The sequence below is a fragment of the Arvicanthis niloticus genome, chromosome 3, assembly GCF_011762505.2.
Source record: "Arvicanthis niloticus isolate mArvNil1 chromosome 3, mArvNil1.pat.X, whole genome shotgun sequence".
Taxonomy (NCBI): domain Eukaryota; kingdom Metazoa; phylum Chordata; class Mammalia; order Rodentia; family Muridae; genus Arvicanthis; species Arvicanthis niloticus.
Window position 1 is genome coordinate 93132352 of NC_047660.1, and position 19060 is coordinate 93151411.

At 43.4% G+C, this 19060-nt stretch overlaps 1 protein-coding gene across 3 annotated transcripts in view; it reads left to right on the forward strand.

Moving 5' to 3' along the window:
* The window catches only part of Flnb (filamin B), a 132069-nt gene that overhangs the window by 55971 nt on the left and 57038 nt on the right, over nucleotides 1-19060 (forward strand). For all 3 annotated transcript variants that reach the window (XM_034499164.2, XM_034499165.2, XM_034499166.2), the window contains exons 5-14: nucleotides 6129-6247; nucleotides 6610-6687; nucleotides 8209-8371; nucleotides 9011-9208; nucleotides 12467-12604; nucleotides 14022-14148; nucleotides 15549-15685; nucleotides 17007-17200; nucleotides 17825-17938; nucleotides 18696-18839. In XM_034499164.2, coding sequence (XP_034355055.1) covers nucleotides 6129-6247; nucleotides 6610-6687; nucleotides 8209-8371; nucleotides 9011-9208; nucleotides 12467-12604; nucleotides 14022-14148; nucleotides 15549-15685; nucleotides 17007-17200; nucleotides 17825-17938; nucleotides 18696-18839 — 1412 coding nt within the window. The remainder of the gene's footprint in view (nucleotides 1-6128; nucleotides 6248-6609; nucleotides 6688-8208; nucleotides 8372-9010; nucleotides 9209-12466; nucleotides 12605-14021; nucleotides 14149-15548; nucleotides 15686-17006; nucleotides 17201-17824; nucleotides 17939-18695; nucleotides 18840-19060) is intronic.

Here is a 19060-nt window from a genome sequence, read left to right on the forward strand (position 1 = left end):
AACGATGGACTCTTGAACTATGAGCCAATTAATGCTTTCTTGTTGTCAGGTGTTTGGTCAAGTGATGGCAAAAATAACTAATAGCGTGGCCATTTTTAAAAGGCTTCAACAACAATTATGATACTATTGAAGTAAATGAAACAAACAAACAAACAAAAAAGCGAACAGCCTCAGGAGAGAAATAGAATTCCCAGACAGAAGCCATAACATCCAGTAGACATAGAGCCAGTTGAAGAAGATCTTAGAACTGGGGAGGGGGGCGGGGAGAGGTTAGGGAGGGAGAAAAGGAATAAAAACTGAAATGACTCTCTATAATGCATTCAGTAGCAGAGTGAGAAGACAGAAAAATCAGTTAACTGGACATGAAACAGGAGAACTGACCTAGGAGTCTAAATGAAAGGGGGTGGGGCAGAGCCCCCAAGACTTGTGGGAACTAAAACAAAAGTAGAAGTGATCACATTAGAAGAGAAGGGAGAGAGGTAAAAAGAAGGCGGGACTGGAACGACTATTCAAAGCATGATTTGGCTATGGAGACTGTAAGCTAGTAGAGTAAAACACCCATCTGAGAGAACATACGGAATAGTGCTCTTTGAGGAAAAGACAAATCTGGATACATTTCAGAAAACTAAAGACAATGAGAGGTGAGTTGTTTAAGTCCAGGACCGCCTGGATCCCTTTGCCATCACACCCAAATGCTGGGATTACAGGCATTTGCTTCTGCACCTGACTGGGACCCTGCACAGACATTTAAACATGATGTGAGATAGCTGAAAGCTTGCCCAAAGGAAATACCAGAATGTTGTCCAAAACCATGGTGGTCAGAAGGAAGGGGCACCGAATTTCACAAGTTTTTTTTTTTTTTTTTGTTTTTTTTTTTTAAGTTGTTAACTAGAAGAAGAACCAGGAGAAGTCCCTATACTTTCAGACAAAGGAAAAGCAAAAGAATTTGTCACTAGAAGTCTATGCCGAAAGGATAACCTTTAAAAGGAAACATATGAAAGAAGAAATCTTGAAATAAGAGGAAGAAAAATGTGTAGCAAAGTTGTTTTAACTACAGCAGACTACCACAATTCAGACAGATGACCTAGAGGAGCCTGTAAACATTCAGGAAATGTAATTTGTAAAATTGTAAGGGCTCCTGCAAACCTCCAGGGGTGAGTGATTTCACTGGGGAATTCTCCCAATGAATCCCTAACACTTAGGGAAGAATTAAAACAGATTTTTATTGTCTTCAATAAGGGATGAGAGCACTTGCTGTTCTATTTTGCTTCCTGTTGCTGTGGTGAAATACCCTGAAGCAGCCTGTGGGAGGGAGGGAGGGAGGGAGGAAGCGTTACAGCCCATTTTGAGGGAAGCTTGAGTAGGATCTAAAGCAATCTAGAACACACCCACCCACACACACACACCTTCCCCACCCCCGGCAGGAGATGAAGCAGAGGCCATGGAGGGGTGCTGCTTACCAGCTTGCTCTTGTCCAGCCTGCTTTCTTATACAAGCCAGCATTACCTGTCCAGGGGTGCCCCCACCTACAGTAAGCTGAGTCCTCCCATGTCACATAGCCACAGACATGCACAGAGGCTAGGCCAAGGAAGGCAACTCCTCAGTTGAGGTTCTCTCTTCCCAGTGACTGTAGTTTGAGTCAATTTGACAAAAACTGACCAGCAGAAGTAGCAACCTCACTTTATGAAACACCAAAGCCAATAACAAAACACAGAGACCAGTAGACTATAGATATAAAAACACATCGTGAAATATTAACATATACATCACATATATAATGTACATATACGCCATATATACATCATTTATATTTCATATATATGTGTGCATATATATAGATATAAATATATAAAATGAATCAATCACACATTGTGATTAAGTGATGTTTCTTTTAGCAGTGTAAGGCTGGTCCACCATTAGAAAACTTGTCAATACAATCAACCAGATTACAGTAACAGGTTAGTGAATGAAAAAAAAAAAAAAAAAAAAGGAAGCATGGTTGGTCATACTGATGATTAAAAATCAAGTGACAGAAATTCAGCCGTCATCATCCATGATAAGACTCTGAAAGGAGGAAGGAGAAACTTCCTCAAGTCGATTCGGAGTAACTGCCACAGAAGCCCTGGCTGACATCTTAGAACACACCCAGCCTTTCACTGATAACTAAGATCTGGGTCAGGGTGGTGCCTGCCCTGGCCATTTCTTTGCAATATGGGGGGAGGAAGACTGAATGGTGACGTTAGGTAGGAGGTGAGGGTACAGCAGCAAAGTCAGACAAAACTGCCCACCTGCAGACAATGTGCAGGTCTACACTGACTTTCTCTGACAATCAAAAACGAGAAAAGCCTGGTGTGGTAACATACACCTTTAAATGCAGGCAAAGGAAGACCGGTTTCTGTGATTTCGGGGCCAGCCAGGCTACATGGTGAGACCCTCTCAAAAAAAGTAAATAAAAATAAATGTCACACAGGAAGAAAAGAAAATAGGTGTGAGCGTGATGAAACACACATAAGATTTATAATCTTAAGAACTAAATAAAAGGCCTGAGTAAAAAGAGAGACTGAATTGTCGCACTGATGTAATTGCTACTGAAGTTTTGGCAATGAACTCAGCCTCCAGCTACCTGCCTAGCACATGTGAGCTCAATTCCTAGCAAAAAAAAAAAAAAAGAAAAAGAAAAGAAAGAAAGAAAGAAAGAAAGAAAAGAAAAGAAAAGAAAAAAGGTGTCAAAAATATAGGGAAAAAACCACCTATACACAGAAAATAAATAACTTTTAAAAAATAGACTCATACCTAACACAAAAATCAGCTCAAACTGAATCACTTAAATATACAACATGTGACTAAAACACTTGAGGGGGAAAAACCATAAGAATTTCAAATCTAGGGTTAGGGAAAAGAAGAATTTTGAGATTGGACACCAAAAGCACAAGAAGAAAAAAATTGCAACTTCATCAAAATTAAAAACAAAAATATATAAAAAAAAATATCAAGCAACCTTTCCCCCCAAACTTTCAAGTCTTAAATATATATCTGTACATGTATGTCTATTTCTGTATATAGAGAAACCTAGCCTGGACCCCCACGTTGCTGATGTGAAGTGCTCCAGACGCTCTCTGTCATTCTAATTTTATATATGTGTGCTGCTGTAGTGAGCAAAGAACCCATGTTCTCAGTTTCAAACAACAGCAATGGTGAAACCTACCAGTGAACGTGTAAATCTTGTGCACGCCCACAGTTGCTCTCATTGACACTGGTCTAGCTCAGCTACAGCTGAGCTGCAGGTCTTCTCCTCGTACTTAGTTTCTGCTCACAGATGGAGCAGGTTTTCCCACTGACTGCCCTTCTGGTCCTCTTTGAATGGCAGCTGAACTGCTGCCAATCGGTTCATCTCACAGCTGTCTGCCTAGCAAATGCAGAGGTGCTGAAGGTCAAGGTCTCAGTCTCTCTAATCAGCACTAGACACTGGTTCAAGTAGTGGGTCTGGAGTTATTTACAATTTCTATCTTAACTGGGCTCCAAATCAGAGGTTCCTGTGACCTGCTTAGGCTAGCTAGGAACTCAGAGCTCAGGAAATAACAAGGTATCCTGATTATTCTAGATCGAAAAGTGCTCTATGTCCTGAGCTTCAAGGGATCCTGAGAGTTGGGATGGGCCACACTCCTGGAAGAACACAGAAGCTTCTAGATTCTCAGGCCTGGCTTTCTACTGGTGACAGCTCCTAATTGAGATTCCCACCAAAAGCTTATCAACCCAGGAAATTCCAGGAAGCTTAGGAGCCATGTATCACTGGTCATTCCCACATGGAGACCACTTGGACATTACAGGGCATTTTAGGGGCTCTGTGTGAGGAACCACATTAGAAGGAAGATACAGACATAAGATGTCACACTTGATTTAAATTCTTACAAAACCTATATCTGAATGTTTATAGCAGCTTTGGAAATGATAGACAGCTGGCTATAACCCAGACGTCCTCAGTGGAGAGCAGGTAAACAGTACATAGCATAGAACATTACTCATCAGTGAAAAAGCAGCAGCAGCAGCCCACGTGCATGGTTGGGATTCTCAGTGAGAAGGACCAGTACCATAAGGTTGCATAATACATGACTCCATTTATGTAACATTCTTGAAATGGTGAAATTACAGAGATGGAGAACAGATTAGTGGTTGTCGGGGATAAGAAGAGGGTGGAGCAGAAGGGAAGTGGGTGGGACTCCTAAAAGGGCAACTCGAGGGATCCTTGTGGTTATGAAATGCTCTGTGTCTTGACCATATCATTTTTAGTACTCTGGTCGTGATAAGTATCATCACTTTGCACCATTGTGACCACTGAGGGAGCTGGAGAAGCCTTGTGTATGCTTTCTAAGTGTAATAGTTGATTTCTTTTATTTATTTTTTTATCTATGTGCTTCTGTGGGTATATGCACATGAGTGCAGGTGCCTGCAGAGGCCAGAAGAGGACACTGGATCTCCTGGAGCCTGAGCTATAGATGGTTCTGAACCATCTCTTGTGGGAGCTGGGACACTGAAATCGGGTCCTGTAGAAGAACAGGAAGTGCTCATAACCACGGAGTCATCTCTCCAGTCCATTGTTACATTTTTATGTAGGTTCAGGGTAGAATTACGTGTGTATATGAATTGTACATTGTCAAACCCAACACAGCTCTTTCTGTCCTGCCAGCCCCTCCTTCCCAATCCCAAGTAAGTACTTTCTACACTCAGGTTGGCTTTCTAACTTCCACATCTGGGAAGAACACACAGTACTTCCCTGTCTGCTTCTGGCTTATTTTGCTTTGCATAATGTTCTCCGCATCTGTTCTTTTTTTTTTTACACCAAATAGTGTAATTTCATTTTCTTTATAACTGAATATTATTCCTTTGTGTACCACATTTTTTGTTTCTATTAATGGGTTCCTAGGCAGAATTCATATCTTAGCTATTTTGAATACTTCCAGAGTTAACATGGGAGAGCAGTTATCTCTTAAGTTATGCTGATGAAAGAGCCTGTATGGGAGTTTGTCTCTAATTATCTGTTATCTTTTTTAAAATTAATTTCTTCAGCAAGTATATAGAATAGTAGGTTTATCACCTACCCCTTCTTTCTTCTAGGGTCTCATGTAGCCCAGGCTAGTGTCAGATTCCCTGTGTAGCCTAGTGGTACTGGATATCAGACCCATAGCTTTGTGCAAGCAGTCTACCAGCCAAGCTTCTGGTCCAGCATGCTTCTCCCTGCCTCTCTCCCTCCTTTCCCCCCTCATGTGTCATCTTCATACAGGTAGATCACCATTCTTTGTTTATATTCCCCACACACACATCACACTTTATCCCCCCCCCCCCCCATCCACTGGTGTTTTCTCCCAAATCCTGGTGCCTGAGGAAGTCAGAAGAGGTCTTCCAATCCCTTGGAACTGGAGTTATAAATGGTTGTTAACCAGCATGTAGGTGCTGGGACTGGAACCCAGGTCCTTTACAACAGTAGCAAGTACTCAGCAGCTGAGCCATCTCTCCAGCTCCTCACCTACCTTTTTAATACCTAGGTCCTGCAATTAGAGAAAACACACAGATCCGCCTCGTTTTGCCCCATTACTCTTTTGTTCCTTTCTGAAGACTCCTTTCTCCACAAGGTCTTGTTTCTACTTTTCATATTATTTATATATAAGTCTAGATTCCACATATGAGTAAATGTGGGGTATTTGTCTCTGAGTCTACCTGTTATTATTGTTTAACCATCTTAAAATTAAAAGCCTAACTGCAAATAATAGGGGAATACATTTGTTTTAAAAGTATATACAGTGTTGTTTAAAGAAATATGCAACTTCCTTCCGTATAGCCTTGTAAAAGCAGGCTCTGCTGCTAGCTACCACCAGTGTGCGTTTTCATTGTTACATGGACCACCATCTGAAACTCCTCAATATTTTAGAATTGGGTATCGGATAGATAACATGAAGAAAATTAAGAATTTGAACCTACCCAACTATTCCTTCCATGGCGTTTGTTCCCGTCTCCAACGGGATTAGTAAGATTGGGTCCCATCTCTCAGTTTGCTGAAGAGAAAAAGACATAGTGGGTGATACAACTCATAGTGGGTGACCCAACTCAAAATCTACTGTGTAAATTCATGACAGGAATCGAACCCACTGGAAACATGGTGAAGCAGCCAGCCAAATTCACAGTCGATACCATCAGCGCTGGACAAGGAGACGTGATGGTGTTTGTTGAGGACCCAGAAGGAAACAAGGAAGAGGTATGCTGGAGGATGCCACCTCCCTCTGGAGTCATTGGACCAGTCATGAGACCAGAGACTGCATCTTCAGATCCTCACAGAGCTCAGCCAAAATGTTACCAAAGGACCCTGAGGCTTGCAGTGGCGAAAGCTGCTTGCCTAAGCTGTGCCTTGAGTACAGTATTCAGTGTTTAACACGAACACAGTGTTTGATAAAGTAAATGAGACACAGGACTTGTTAATTGAGGTGTCCTGATTTTCCTCTACTGACCATCTTTGAGTCTTTGATCTGATCATAGCACGATCTGAACTTATAAATACTCTCATATATTGTCTGGCTTCCTCTGGGGCAGGGTCTAATTGATCATCATCTTCTCTTCTAGGCACATGTGACCCCAGACAGTGACAAGAACAAGACATACTCTGTGGAGTATCTGCCCAAAGTCACCGGGCTGCACAAAGTAAGATAAGGCACCATGGCTGTGGCATGATCTGGTCCTTGGACTTGTATTGTTACATGTTAGAGAAAGATCTTAGGAAGAGGAATGGTCCTGTTGGCTGTGTTAGTACAGTGCTGGGTGTGGAGTGTAGGATCTCTGACATGCTAGGCAAAAGCCATTTAAGTGACTTAGGTAAAGATTATGCAAGCTCATTTGGGGAAAAAGGTAGAATCTCTATAAATCAGACTTGGCATTAGATAGCACATCTCCGTTGTCTATATTCCCCAGGGGAGTCATTCATGATGTCCTGATTTCCTCCCCCTAATTCCACATGGATACCTAAAGATTGAAGCTGTCTGTCTGGAGTATAGATAATGTAGTGAATAAACTGCGACCTCTGTCCTGAATGCTTTCTAACTCATTCCTCTTTGTGATGGGCTAGAGAGCGTACAGGCCTTGAGCCCAGAGGACACACTCAGCTTCTGAGGAATGGCAGGGATCCAGCCTCCAGGTCCTTCACCTCAGCATCATGAAGCTCCATTTGAGACCATTCCAGCATGGTTCAATAGGGCAAGAGCTAAGAGCATGGGCTATAGCAAGTAGGTAACCTAGGAATGTGTCTTCCATTGGAAGAGAGCCCTTGCCACAAAAATAAATAAATAAATAAATAAATAAATAAATAAATAAATAAATAAATCCTCCTATGGCATGCTCAGACTTTCAGACAGGTTCTGCACTTCTGCTTTGAGCTTTTGTGAATTCACCAGGATTCTTCTTACTCAAGAACTCCTTGAATCTAGGAAAATGAAGTCTTTTTTTAAAAAATTAAATCTAAAATTCATTAATAATTAACAGATTTATAGGAAACCCAGTCCAGCTCTCTTAAAATATCCCAGGATGAGAAAGTTTTGCTAAAGTTTTAGACAGAAGTCGTTATATTTTGTCTCAAACACATTTATTTGGAAATGATCTTGGTCCATGAAAAATCTGACTCTTATTTTTAAAATCTCTGGACGATGCACTTTATCCTGAGTGTGCTGTGACCCTATCTGCATTACTAAAGAAACCCCATGCCTAGAGATCTAAGTATAAGTAGTTGTTTATTTTCTGTTAGAAGGGCCAAACACCCTACAAGATGTACTGGGGTAATAGTGACACAGGACTTGGGGGTGTGGCCAACCAATGACTGTTCTAACTTGAGGCCCATGTGTCTGACACTGTCTGGAGGGCCTGGAACTGGAAGCTGGATAGCCCAGAGACCTGGTTAGAACCAAACACAACTGGGAGGGAGGGGATGCCCACACCCAAGTGCATCTGATGTAAGCACTTTCAGTTTAAGACCAGGATATCATGGGCATTGCCATATGTCTGATGGGTCCAGGTAGGGATTCAGTCCTGGCCACTTTCCCTGATTTTTAGGGCTCCTGTTGCCATCCACCTTTGGGTACAATCCTGAGGAAGGTGAAAGAAAGTTGTGCATGAGGTTGGATAGTGTTCTTGCCAGCCATGGAGAAGCTGTTACCTCTCTCTTTTCACTTGTAGGTCATAGTCCTCTTTGCAGGACAGCATATTTCTAAGAGTCCATTTGAAGTGAACGTTGACAAAGCCCAAGGAGATGCCAGCAAAGTCACTGCAAAAGGCCCAGGGTTGGAAACTACAGGGAACATTGCCAATAAGCCCACGTATTTTGACATCTACACAGCTGGTAATATATCACTCTTCCATGGCTTGACCTCTGATGGTCTTGCAGGGTCTAACACAGAATCCTCCGGAGGATTTGGGCACCCAAACCTTTTGTCTTTTAAAGTGATGAAACAACTTTTTCTCATGAGTTAGTTTTATTTTTACATATCTTCACTCTTGTCCCTGATTGAGAAGTAATCAATTTTTATACAAATTTCTATCTGCACTAAATTTTACCAGTCACATGCTAGATCAAGTTTTATAGAAGACTGGGGAAAATGGGCTACACAAATCAATAAGATGAATAATAGTGATTTCTTAGCTTTCTTTTCTTTTGGTTTTTTGAGACAGGCTTTCTCTGTGGAGCTCTGGTTACCCTGGAACTCACTCTGTACACCAGGCTGGCCTCGAATTCAGAAATCCATCTACCTTTGCCTCCTGAGTGCTGAGATTAAAAACATGAGTCACCACCTGGCAGCTTTTCAGTTTTTTTTTTTTAAAGGAAAAAAAAAATGACAGTTGGTACAGTCGTATAGTTGGTAGAGCCATACAGTTGGTACAGCCTCGCCTGAGTGACCCCTTCTGTTTGCCCTTTGCACTGGTGGGCAGCAAGCTTTCAGAAGGGGAAGAGGTGCTCATGGAATGGCCATTCTTTTCACAGGAGCTGGTGTGGGTGACATTGGCGTTGAGGTGGAGGATCCCCAGGGCAAGAACAGTGTAGAGCTGCTGGTGGAAGACAGAGGAAACCAGGTGTATAGATGTGTCTACAAGCCAATGCAGCCTGGCCCCCATGTTGTCAAGGTCTCCTTTGCTGGGGATGCCATTCCCAAGAGCCCCTTTGGTGTACAAATTGGAGAAGGTAAGTACTGGCCACCTCTACCTGGCATGGAGACTGACAGACCTGGGCTGCCTCCATTCTCCTTCTCCTCCTCTTCCTCTTCCTCCTCCTTCCAGGGCCCCTTCAACAGGAAGTGGTATTTTGTCTTCAGGATATTGGTGCTAACACAAGTTGTGTTCCTCTGCTTCCCTCCATGTCAAAACATCTGAAATGATCATGTTAATAGATGACGAAATTATATGGCTCACAGCCATGATCACTTGGCCCGGTTTCTCTTGGGCCTGTGGTGATGCTGTGTATGTACCATGAAGCCAAGAAAAGATGGAGAGGGGGTAGGATCTCACCAGTCCTTTATAGGGCAAGCTCCAGTGATCTGACTTCCTTCCACTAGGTCACACATTTTCAATGCTTGTGCCCTTAGGAAACATTTTAAGTCCAGCCTGTACCACAGATGGAGTATCCCTAATCTGCAAACTACATTACTTCAAAATCCAGATTTATTCATTTATTTATGGAATTTATTATAGAATCATGCACTAACATGATTCCAGATAGTTTTAGATTTTAGGTAGAACACTTCAGACTTTAGGTTTTCAGATTAGGAAAGTCAGTCGATAAAGCTGGCGCAAATATTTTTAAACGTGTATCTGAACTGGGCTGGAGATAAGGCTCAGTGGTGAACAGCTCCTGCTGAGCGTCCAGAGGATCTGCATTCAGTTTCCAGCAGCTGCACCAGTGACTCTTTTCCACCTATAATTCCAGCTCCAGGGGTTCTGATGCCCTCTTCTGGCTTCCATGGGCACCTGCACACATGGCAGACACATAAAACACACACACTAAAACACACACAGCACAACCACCGCCTTTAAAACCTTATTATAGCAAGATCTTTTTGTTCAAGCCCTTTTCTATAAGGGATATTGAATCTGTGTGCAGAGACTTAAGTGCTGGATTTGCTGTCCTGGAACAAGCTTGGCGGCGGCAGGTTTTTATAATCCAGGAATTTTACTGGCTGTCAGGCACCCAACCCAGCTGCATCAGTCCATTCAAGTTGCCCCCAGTTGGCAGGTGGAGTCACTGAGGCTTGACACTGTAGGTCTCAGTAATATAAAGTATCAGCAGAACCATAGTGTCCGATGATGTCCTGTAACTATTCTGCTGAATCCTTCTGCAGCCAGGAGCCTGTGTCTCCCCTGATATTAGAGGCGCTCGCTCTCTCTCCCCTTCTCCCGACCTTGTTGCTCCTCTCGGTTGTTACTGATGTTTTCCAGCTATGCTGCCTTTTCTAACCGTACTTGCCTCTCCCTCTTCTGTCCTCCACCTCTGCACCTGCAGACCTGGCTCCTCCTTCCGAATCCTGCCTCTGGGCCAGCCTGGACCCTGAAGCTGCTGGCTTCCTATTTGCAAGCTCTGGGCCAGAGGCTCTTGCTTTGGTAAGGGTTGATCGGGTGGGGCGTCTTTGCCAGTTGTTTGTGCTGCTTCCGTGTGACTTCAGGAAGTTCCTGTGCAGGTGCTAGTGATCATGGCCAGATCCCAGCCCGAGCAGGCGCCGAGGGATGGCAGTGGATCTGACACATCGCACAAACTCTCCCGCTCAGTTGGCCGAGTGTTTGAGTTGGCTGAGCGCTCATAGGAACTGAGCAGTTACCGTTCTTTTTTTCATGTTTAGCCTGTTGATCATGCTCTGTATTTCCGTGTGTGTGTGTGTGTGTGTGTGTGTGTGTGTGTGTGTGTGTGTGTGTGTGTGTGTGTTTTAAGACACATTTAACCCCCGACCCCAGGGAATTCTTGTCATTTTGTCGTGACTTACTATGTGACCAACTATTCTCTCTTTGACAAATAAAAAACAACCCTCCCTCTAGATATTCATAATCAAAATTCCTTAGATCTAAGGAAAGAGATGGTTCGAGACGGCTTTCTTCACTCTGGTGATTCCTAATCTCTCATTCATGGATTGCCTTATCCATTCTGGCACCATCAGATTTTTTTTTTTTTTTTTTTTTTTTTAATTTACTGCACTTTGTTGTAATGATTTGACACTGAAAGAAGCTTTAGCCAGGCCTGCTGTTACAGGCCTCTAGTCTCAGCTGTTGGGTGGTTGACACAGGAGAATCACAAGTTCAGAGCCTGCCTGGGCCACATGATGACAACTTAGTGAGATCTTGTCTCAAAATTAAAAAAGGACTCAGTGGTAGAATGCTTGCCTGGCACGTACAGGACCATGGCTTCCATTTTTAGGCCTTCAATACACACATACATACTTAGCTGTCTTCAACAGTGGAAAGCCAACGTTACTGGCCATTAAGTGCCACCATACACTGTTTTTTCATGAACAATACAACATGATGTCTAATTGCAAGCATGTCTGTGTTCCTCTCTGGGGAGTAATGGTTTGCACGTAACCAACAGGGAGGTTGTATCTAATGGGCTTCCTTCCATCCACTTTCGTAGCCCGTATATAATCGTATGTGCTGTTTGAGGTCTGGAGAGGAAGCTACCAATGCATAGACAACAGGACAGTGCACCCATCAACTTCCACTTTCTACTTAAGGAGAAAGTTGTCCATGCTGGGCAGAGTAGTTTCATGCCTCTGTCAAGTGAAGAATGTTAGCCATCACTACAGTTCTTAATTTTTGTCCTTGTGATTTTTAAAGGAGATTAGAAATCATGTCAGGCATGGCATTTTCTACTGAGGTTTGCCTTTGTAGATGCCCAGAGCTTTGTCACAGCCACCTTTGGCTGAGAGCACATTTTCTGCTTTTTGTTATTTTGCCTGGCTGTTGACATGCAAGACAACAGCCATGTCCAGATCTGCAGAAATGGCTGGCCCTTGCTTTGGAACTCAGATGGGTATTTCAAACGCTGTGTTTCCAAGTAGACTTGAAAGAGTATATGCTTTCCAGTCACTGGACCTTGGAGAGTGGCAGTGAGGTCGGGAGAGTGTTCAGCAGTCAGTCTTAATGCCCCTCTGCTCATAAAAGACTAAAAGCCAGTACCAGGAGCAGCACGGTGTGGATTTGCTGCTCTCCCATTGAAGTTTCCAAAATAGCTTTTGCCCAACACTTATGTGGTGAGGCTGGACAAGAAAGTCCATGCTGTGTCCTTGGCTAGCTGGTGTGCTTCCTAAGCAGGACTCCTGGTTTTGGGCAACTGCTAGATGCTCTTTGTGCAAAACTAACATTTTCTTGGTGGTGGTGGGGTGGGGCCCAAGTTACGTTAACTTTCTTGTCTTTTACAAACTATTAAAAGGTTGAACTGATGTCAAAACTCTGTTTGCAGCCTGCAACCCAAATGCCTGCAGGGCCAGTGGCCGAGGCCTGCAACCCAAAGGTGTCCGGATCCGGGAGACTGCGGACTTTAAGGTGGACACCAAAGCTGCTGGAAGTGGAGAGCTTGCTGTAACTGTGAAGGGCCCTAGTAAGTATTTATCTCAAATAAACTTTAGCAGGTTTTTCAGCCGTGATGTATTGGTAACATCCACTGGTCAGTCCTGATTGATATCTCCCAGAGAGCTGCGACAAAGATTTGAGTCCTATCTGTTCTTTTCAGAGAAGGGGAGCGGTAACATCTGCCCTAGATATAGGTAGGCGAGACTAGTGTTTGCCAGCCGTGCATATTCAGACCTCTGGGATAGGAAACAATGCTGTAAGGAAATTGGAGAAATATTGCTCTGGGGACCTCTCTCTCTCTCTCTCTCTCTCTCTCTCTCTCTCTCTCTCTCTCTCTCTAGATTGAAGAGACCTAGGTATAAAGTGGAAGATTCTTGCAGACTCACATGGATTGTGATGTTCTGATGCGGAATCCAAGCACAGTTTTAAAAGCCAATGATTTCTCCAGTACCCTTTACATTTTACAGACTATGAAATTATGTCAGTTACTACATTAGTGTGATCGCTGCTTATGGGAGAATGCCCTAGGATGGTTTTCTCTGTAGGTAGTTGGCAGAGGGTTACGTTTCCGCAGTACCCTTTCCCTTCCTCCTTCGGGATGGAGACGGCAGGCATGAGGTCAGCATCTCCTGTTTCACGTCTTCCCAGGAACAGAGAGGCGGCTTTGAAGGCCTGGCTGCAGGTGCAGTAGCACTTGGTGGTTTTAGTCCTGTTTGTAGAGGCCTGTGCTTCCTATGTCATGTTTCTCTCGTCCTCTGGATTGGCATTAGTCTGAGTCCAGGAAGTTCCTAAGTGAGCTCAGAGCCTTGGGGAAGGGTTTGCCCCAAGGGCAGGCAAGGTTCTAGACTGCCCAGACCTAAAGCCAAGTGCAAGTAGCTCTATGGCTGTCTGTCCATCCACCCACAGTCCACTACCCCTGCTCAGCTTGTTGCAACAGGAGCCAAAGAGGTTCTTTTCTGACCACAGAGACCTTTCTTGACTCACAACGTAAAACAAGTTTCTGCCTGATAGCTAGATCCAAAATTGCATATAGAACCTAAAACCTGGCTTCTCATAGATAGCTTGTAAGGACTTTCTTCTTTTGTTGTCCTACCTTAGCAGCAAAATATTCACAAGTAATCATAAAGATGACCTTTCTTTTCCTGTGTTTGTGGGGCAGCGGGGTGGGGGGGTGGGGAGCGAAGTGGGGTCTGGAAGGCAGCTGGGAAGGTTGGGAAATACTGAGACACAGCAAACAACCCATCTGGTCTGGGACCTCAGCCTCCACCAGCCGAGAGCTTTTTGAAGCCAGTTAGCTGGCGTTAGTTTTGGAAACCTCTCCCAGCTTTTGAGGGAGATCTCACATTCAGAGTTTAACTTTTGTACATTGCCTGTGTTTTGTGGGGAGTCTCCTTATAAGCCAAGGATTATGCTGCAAAGGCTGTGTGCTTGCTTGCTTCCCACAGAGGGCCTGGAGGAGCTGGTCAAGCAGAAGGGCTTTCTGGATGGGGTCTACTCGTTTGAGTACTACCCCAGCACTCCAGGGAAATACAGCATTGCAGTTACTTGGGGAGGGCACCACATTCCAAAGAGGTGAGTCCGGGTTGGAGATGGGCCTCATCTGGAGGTATGTGCAGCCTGTGACAGGCTCACGGGAGCCCACTGCCTCCCAGGCTGCCAGAGGGAAGAGAGATCTGCTTTGTTGAAAGCTTCCCCCCTCCCTGCCTTTTCAGAGCAGCACAGACATGGCTTACTCTCAGAAGCAGCAGAAAGTCACTGTGGTTTCAGCTGCCCTGCTTTAAATCAAATGCTGGTGGTTTGTGCCTGGTGGGAGGCAGGGAAACCAGAAAGAGCTGTAATAGAGAGCAAATGGCCTGTGTGTCTATACAGCCTTATATAAGCTGAGGCTCTCCTTCTCAATGAGTGCCTCTGTTCACGAATGCCGCAGGGGCACAGTCGGCTGTGCTTTACATAAAAACCCATCTATGTGAATGCCATCAGGGACAAGGGACCCTTGGCCACAGCGTTGCCTGGGGCTATTGCAGTTTCCTTTTTTGGACCCCTGTGTTCTGCCGCTCTCCTGAGGGCAGTTTAAACTTTGAATACATTTTGTTTGTCTTGAGAAATAATTGAGCATTATAGTAGTCCTTCCTTGTCCATAAAAGTTACCTTCTAAAACCATAAATATATATGCCTGAAACCAACTCCAGACAGGATCATGTTGTGCTTTTCCCCCCTCTATACTTGCACACCCGTGAAAAAGTTTAATTTATAAAATAGACACAATAGGAGACTAATAGCGATTGCAATGGAGCAGCAACATGATAGTTACACGAATATGTTCTTTTTAATGAACTATACCATATTATGTTGGACTTCTCCTTCTTGTAGTGTTAGATGATATGATGCCTATACGGTGAGATAAAGTGAAAAGAATCATGTAGGCACCATGGCAGAGCACTGGGCCACTCTTAATCTCAAAATGACAAACACATTGAAGACCACATTTGAAATGTAAGAAAATAAAACCAAGGATAAGGGGACCTTTTATAGGGTTTTCAGTATCTAGCACACTTATTGGAAACTTTCCTTGCCAAAGTTAAAGTATATTTGATCACATAGGAATGAGATAACACCCATTCAAACTGCTTTTCTTGTTATAGCATAGGGAGGAGAAAGAGAAATGTAGGTATTCTTATCTCTAAGACTCCTACCCTAGAAGGCCCTGCCTACTAAAGGTCACTCACTAATGAGCAAAGCAGAGCAAGCGGGTTGCTTGAGTGACAGCCCAGTTACCCCCAGCTCCTGAAGCAACCAAATTACATTATATTGTTGACATAACAATGGCTGTGGGGGTGACCAGTGTGGGGGAAGAAACTTGCCTAGAGCTTCAGCCTCTGTGCAAAAGAGCAGGCAAGTGGAAAGAATTATGTTAGGGAGCTCATGGTTCTAGTATTCCCCTTCTATGATCCTCTTCTGCTCCTTCCTTCTAGCCCCTTTGAAGTTCAAGTTGGCCCTGAAGCAGGCATGCAGAAAGTCCGTGCATGGGGTCCTGGACTGCACAGTGGCATTGTTGGTCGGTCAGCAGACTTTGTGGTGGAATCCATTGGTTCTGAGGTTGGGACTCTGGGTAAGTAGAGGCAGCCATGTCTGTAAGGCTGAGTGACGAGGTCCCTAGAGATAGAGAGCTTCCCCTGGTCTTCTGGCCTCCTGGCTACCCAGAGCCTCCTGGATGCTATAGAGTTCTAATTCTTAGTTTCCGTCTTGCTTGCAGTTGTCCAATGCTTGTGACACTTGATTATTTATTCCCCAGTTCCCTGGGAGTGGGGTCGTGGTATCCTAAACAGCACATACAATATCATAGACAAATACTGGTAACTGACCCTTAAATAGATGACGTGGTACATCTTGCTGAAATTTGAAAAAGTAAATATATTATTTGGCATATATATATATATATATATATATATATATATATATATATATATGCATATATATATTATAATATATAATTATAAACATATATATTATGGGTATATTTTAAGTGGATGTCTGACAAAACATGTGATCATTTTGGATTAGAAATCAAGACTTTTTCTAGAAAGGGCCACATACCCAGTATGTTCACCTTGTGTGTGACATGATCTCTGTCACAATTATGTGACCCTACCATTGTGGCTTTGAAGCAGTCATTAAATACATAAATGAGTGGGTATGCCTACATTCCTGTAAAACATTCTCTAGAGGAATAGGCAGAGAGCTGCATTTGGCAGTGAGCTATATTTTACTGACACCTATTTAGGTATAGCAACAAACAAAAGAGAGAAAAATTAGAAATTACATATAATTTCCACTAGTAGAAAGATTAATCGCTTTGGAAAATACTTGTAGTTTAAGGAAGAATTAACCTTTTAGTCTTCTCTTAGTCCCTTTTCCTGTACACACTCATATCCTTATATCTTTATGCCCCAGATGAGTAGAGGTAACACCTTTATTTCCCGTGGCTTCGGTGGGATTTTGTTATGTTTCAGTCTAGTCTTAGGCTTTCCAGTTACACTTAAGAACTTGTTATATGAGCAGTGCTGAGTGTGTAACCTCACTTAATTCATTCAGATAAAAACTCAGAAATGGGTTTAGACAACTGAGCACTGGTTTTAAGACTTTTGGCATATGTTGCTGTATATCCATAGGAGAGTTTTTCTGGTCCTTGTGTACCCCTGCCCCATGCACACCTCCTTCCCACTCTTATGTCATCTGAAAACTGGAAACATCCAGTCTAATGCTTCCACCTCTAGTTAAGATCCAGTGACCTTGGTTTTATGGAAAAGGGACACACTTGATTTCAATTTTCTGCTCATTACTTGCCTTCCAGAGAGAGGAGACCGTAGTAGCCTAGGATAGATAATTCTTACCATGTGTAACCAGTAAGGCCCTTCTGTTCCATCCCCCAGGGTTCGCCATTGAAGGCCCTTCACAAGCAAAGATTGAGTATGATGATCAGAACGATGGCTCCTGTGATGTCAAATACTGGCCCAAGGAGCCTGGAGAATATGCCGTTCACATCATGTGCGATGACGAAGACATCAAGGACAGCCCATACATGGCTTTCATCCACCCTGCCACGGGAGACTACAACCCAGATCTAGTGAGCAAGCACACTGACTCTTCTACCCTGTCTCCTTTATGGCAGAGAGGAATGGGTTAGATCTGAGGGCAGAAGTGGACCTCTTAGAACTTTCATGATATTGGGAAAGTAATATACCTCTCTGACTCTTGGCATTTTCCTCTAAGGACTAGGAGTGAGAGTGTCTTCTCTCAGAGCTTCAGAGATGGTTAAAGGGCATGCCATGCCTGTCCTGTAGAAGAGGCTCATCTGGCCACTTTTCATAGCTATCCATAGACTACCATCAATGAGCTAACTGGTGATATTTTTTTATCCCACTGTTTCTTCTTTGACCTGTGGTGGCTGCAACCTTCAGTCCCTCAAAGTGGGAGCCTTGAAGTCAGGCACAGCTAAAGATCTGCCCTAGAAACTAGAAGTTCCTTCTATCATCTCAGAGGTAGCTAGATTAGTTTGGATTTTGTTTTAGAGTGCTTTCTCCTTCAAGAACAGGTAGTAGTGGTGTTGATATGTTTCAGCCTACTGTGCAGTTTTACTCCTATTTCCATCCTTAACTAAGCACCAGGCATTTTGTGCGTCCTTCCCTCCATCCCATTCTTTTACACACATATACACACACACAAAATCATTATTCGGTTTTTGCCTCAGGTCCAAGCATATGGGCCGGGTTTGGAGAAATCTGGTTGTACTATCAACAACCCAGCTGAGTTCATCGTGGATCCTAAGGATGCTGGGAATGCTCCCTTAAAAATACTGGCTCAGGTAAGTATCTGGGCCTGGGGCCACTTGCACTTGTCAGGTCAGAGGTGTAATGTTGAGGTGTTCAGTTCATCTGGTCCTGAGCTCTTCTCTGCACACTGGGAATAATAATAGTATCCCACAGTGACATGGGGACTATGTGAACGGACGTAAGTGGGATTTTTTTTTTTATGATATTAGTGATTCATGCTCTGTTAAAAAAAAGGCAGCTTTTTTTGTGTGTTTCAGATTTTTCTGTAATGTCTTTCAGTTTGGCTGCGTCTATATAATTACTAATAGGTGTGTGAACAAAATTCATATTATTTATTGCTTATCAGATTTAGTTAAAATTAGCCAAAGGACTTCAACACTGGGATTGAAATGAAGTACTAGGTGGCACTGGCTCTAGGTAGGAGAGAAGATAGCATTTATTCTTAGAAATTACAAGTGAATAAATGAAATTGGACATAGCAACAGGTACATGATCCCTAGTAATTAGGAGGCCCAAGATAGGACATCAAGATCAAGATAGGACATCAAGATAGGACGTCAAGATCATCCTAAGTAAGCTAGTGAGGCCTATTACATTTGGTGGACTTTTGGTTTTATTTGTTGTTGCCTATGGACTGTGTATTGGAAGTGTATAGCACGTTGTAGTTACTGTATGATTTACTAAGATAAATTGGTAGTATCTTGGTTGTCTCTAGAAGCCACAATGACCCCCCTTTTGTTGGAGACACTGTGAGGGAACACTTTGGTTCAGGCTCTGGCTCTTTTGCAGGATGGGGAAGGCCAGCCCATTGACATCCAGATGAAGAGTCGGATGGATGGCACTTATGCCTGCTCATATACCCCAGTTAAAGCTATCAAGCACACCATAGCTGTAGTCTGGGGAGATGTGAACATACCACACAGCCCCTACAGGGTAAGTTGTGAGGCCCATCCTGATCATATGACAAACTCTGGCTGTGTGTTGAGTCTGCACATTGTGTACAGATGTCCAAGGCAGATGTATAGAATGAACCCATTCTGGGTAGGCCTTGAGACTTGTCCTAAAAGACAAAATACTCTATAGACTTACAAAATAGCCATTGCTAATCTTATTCTGGACCTCAGGGAAGGAATACTTTCCATACAGATGTATTT